Source organism: Phytophthora parasitica (assembly GCF_000247585.1).
Source record: "Phytophthora parasitica INRA-310 unplaced genomic scaffold supercont2.1, whole genome shotgun sequence".
Taxonomy (NCBI): Eukaryota; Oomycota; class Peronosporomycetes; order Peronosporales; family Peronosporaceae; genus Phytophthora; species Phytophthora nicotianae.
In genome coordinates this window covers 1,738,186-1,741,477 of record NW_008634126.1, presented here as the reverse complement: position 1 = coordinate 1,741,477, position 3,292 = coordinate 1,738,186, and the positions used below count along the sequence as shown (strand labels likewise).

The 3,292-nt window shown below is 46.8% G+C and overlaps 1 protein-coding gene across 1 annotated transcript; it reads left to right on the top strand.

Annotated features, from left to right (window-relative positions):
• Positions 1–823: 823 nt before the first annotated feature.
• PPTG_00446 (hypothetical protein) lies at positions 824–1,057 on the top strand (the record flags this gene model as incomplete). The annotated part of the gene is made up of 1 exon (XM_008891848.1): positions 824–1,057. One exon carries the CDS (start codon positions 824–826, stop codon positions 1,055–1,057), a length of 234 nt encoding a protein of 77 aa, XP_008890096.1.
• Positions 1,058–3,292: the final 2,235 nt, after the last annotated feature.

Below are 3,292 nucleotides of genomic sequence, written 5' to 3'. Positions count from 1 at the left end.
CGTTGCTATAGTATATTGTAGAAACCGGCTGCTTTGCTTATATCATTTCTAAATCGGTCGTTTTATACATTGATTTAGCAACCTGAAATAATCTATTTTGGTCATCACAATCAGAATAACTTCTGGATATTCCGATTTATGCTAATTCTTACCAAAGCGATTTATAGTAGCAGCACTAATTAGCAACCATTTGGGGGGAATGTCCACGTTGCAAACGGCATTTATGCAGACACAGCATAATAGCACTCGATGCCGGCCCCCTGGTCAAGATTGGGGAAATTACCAAGACAAGCAGGACAGACGTTCCCGTGAGGGAGGGGGGGGGGTTCTATTCTTGTTTGATAGCGAAAAAGATAACTATGAAGTGCTTTGTAGCAGAATTGAAGAGAAGGTTATCGAAAGCTTGCACAGCTAACGTAAAAAGACTATTAGACCAGACAAAAGCTTCTACATCAAGCCAAGCCAGACAGCTCGGCAGCGATATTGGGTAACACTATCAGCAGACAACATTGCCCCTTTTATAGCATCAGCTTATACCAATTATCAGAAGAGAACGAAGGACTCATGTCCTTTCGAAATAGAAGTGTTCGTGTTTGAAGCAAAGAAAGAGCGGCGTACCGTACCCGGAACAAGACGTGCTACAGCCGCCAGAGTCCAAGAAGCGGCATCTACTAACGACAGCTATTTGAAGCAGCGGCCAAAGCTCCAAGTAGGTGAAATTGCGCGGACATACTGGTCGATCTAACATGCCCGTCAGCCTGAAGGAATTGTCGTTGCTGTCCCTGACTCAGCAACATTCTCTCAGGCCCACCATTTTGACTAAATGCTGGCCGAGGAGAAGGCCGAGGAGAAGGCCGAGGAGGAAATCATATATGGCACCGTGAACGTGCAAATTAACGGATCTCGTGAGATACCACTAACATTCAGCATACCAGAGTTCCGCCGCGTTTTGGAGTTGCCCAACCCCAACCTTCTGGTAAGTGGGGTCATTGCGTCGTTTTTTCCACCGCCTGAGCTAGACGAGGATGTCGAAGACGTCGACCACATGAGCGAATAGCACCTGAACACTCTGGTTTTAGTCTAAAACAATGCATTAAATCTGAATTATTATCGCTTCGCTCGACAAAATTGTTCCACCCGCCCAGCCCATCCTCCTCCCTTCAGCCTCCCCGCGTTACTATTCTGTCGTGAAGGCAGCAACATTGACGCCTCGTAAGTCGTATCCACAGTGGTGGAACAGATTGAAGCCGTGTTCTCCGCTCCGCAGGCATCGTTTCATTGCCACTTTCAGTACAAATTCGGGGTACTGAGGAAATACCAAATTGGTGTGCCGTTGTATTCAGTTCTTCAATCGGCCGAACATGACCTCGATAATAGGGAGGCAGATAAAGCAATATAGCCCCACAGCGATGCACCACTTCTTCAATCTCTTTGTACATGTGTATCAGGTCATTGCCCATAACCACGATGGACCTTGGCAGCGGCCACGGGTTCAGATGCTTCACCGCCTGTCTGATAAAGGCTTGGTGGAAGCGCTGACGAGTGGAGGTTCCGCTAGTCGTTTCCCACGCCATGAAGCCGCGCACAACACACGCCGCCATGATAGACACACGTTTGCCTCAATTGAATGGGACCAGGACCACAGCCCTGTCGCCTCTAGTAGACCAAGCGTATCTCTTCATTGAATCCACGCCGTTCTTGGACGTCTCGTCGAGAATATCAGTTGCTCTGGATAGCTGTAGAAACTTCTCAACTTGGTTAGGTACGTATCCACTTTAGATAGCAGTGCCTCTCCTGCACGGCGCTCTAATACCTTTCGTGAAAGATTCAGTTCGAGGCAGAGCAGACGAAGTACGCACGTCGACGAAAGACCTCGCCGCTGCTGAGGAAACTGTCGTTCACCTCCGCCAGCAGCTCTTCGACGTAGAAGCAGGGGTGGTCTTTAGTGTACGAACCCACGACACGACAGCCGCATGGTACACCGGACGCACTTCTTTCTCTTTTGGTAGCAAGTAGCCAGTTTCCTCGAACTGCGTATATCATCGACGAACAGCACACCCAGATACTCCTAACACGCGCCCTACAACCTCGCATGGCACAGATATGCGAAGTGTAGAGTCATCGCGCGATACTTGTAATCAGCAGAGTATATCGTGGTTGGCAAGTTCGTAACGAAGGGAGAGTGTCAGAATGGGAGAGACATAGTTTACTCTGAGTTGGTTTAAGTACGACTTTAAGTCATTATTACAACAAAGCACAACTCCGACTTAAAAGATAAACTTGAGCTTAATAATGGTTTTCTTGGATGGGCGTTCCAACAGGTTTTACAATACATGTTTATAATATAATAATTCATTGTTTTAAGTACCATGGTAGGTAGCCAGTTGTTGATTCATTCTGTTAGCTCGCTATACCGGTAGCACAACTGGCGCAATAACCTGTAAGATACCCGACTAATACTCCAAGTATTACAAGCTGTAGCGTCGGGCTCAGGTTGAAAGCATTGCACTTTGGACGTGAATGCTAGTTACAGTCACATCCAGCTGGTACTACTTGCAGTTGCAGTTAGCACAAGCAGTCCTGCTTTGCTTGAGCTTGCCGCTCACAGTGTGAGTCGGCAAGGCCCTGGTACTTGTTTTAGTCTAATCACTTTTACTTTTGTTTTCTGCTAAGCAATACAATCGGCAATAACTAGTTACGGAAACGCCAGCTTCCCAAACACCGTGTTTACTGTATCCGTCTTGTGGACGTACTACACGAGCTGGTGGGGAAACCAAAGTGCACCCCCCCCCCCCCTGAATGGCTCAAACATGCACTGTGGTATCTAATAAACACTCAATAACACTCAAGTCACCCAAGCAAATGTCGCGATAATTTAACTTCAAGCTGTAGACTCTTGAGATATCAATACAATTGCTAGCAAATTTCACTGCAAAACGTACATATCTAGCGAGAACTGGATTTCCAATGCTCGTGCTGCTTGCACTCTGCTCGTTCGACATTGAATCGACATTCGGTTTAATTTATCTTACTAAATCTACGTGAACGGAACAAGCAATCACCCAACTCGGTTTAACATTTGGATCCGTTCACCCAGTCGTCCCATCATACACATATCACAGCTTCCACGTATCTCGTCTCAGGGTACACCAGTAGTTCTGGTCAAGCACACAATACTGCTGTGTACACGGCAGTATTCATAAAGAAACGCCACACAAGAAGGTACTTGCTGATTGAGAGGTTTCACAATCGGCAGCATGGCCTGTAACGCGTTCCGCTACTAAAAACGTTA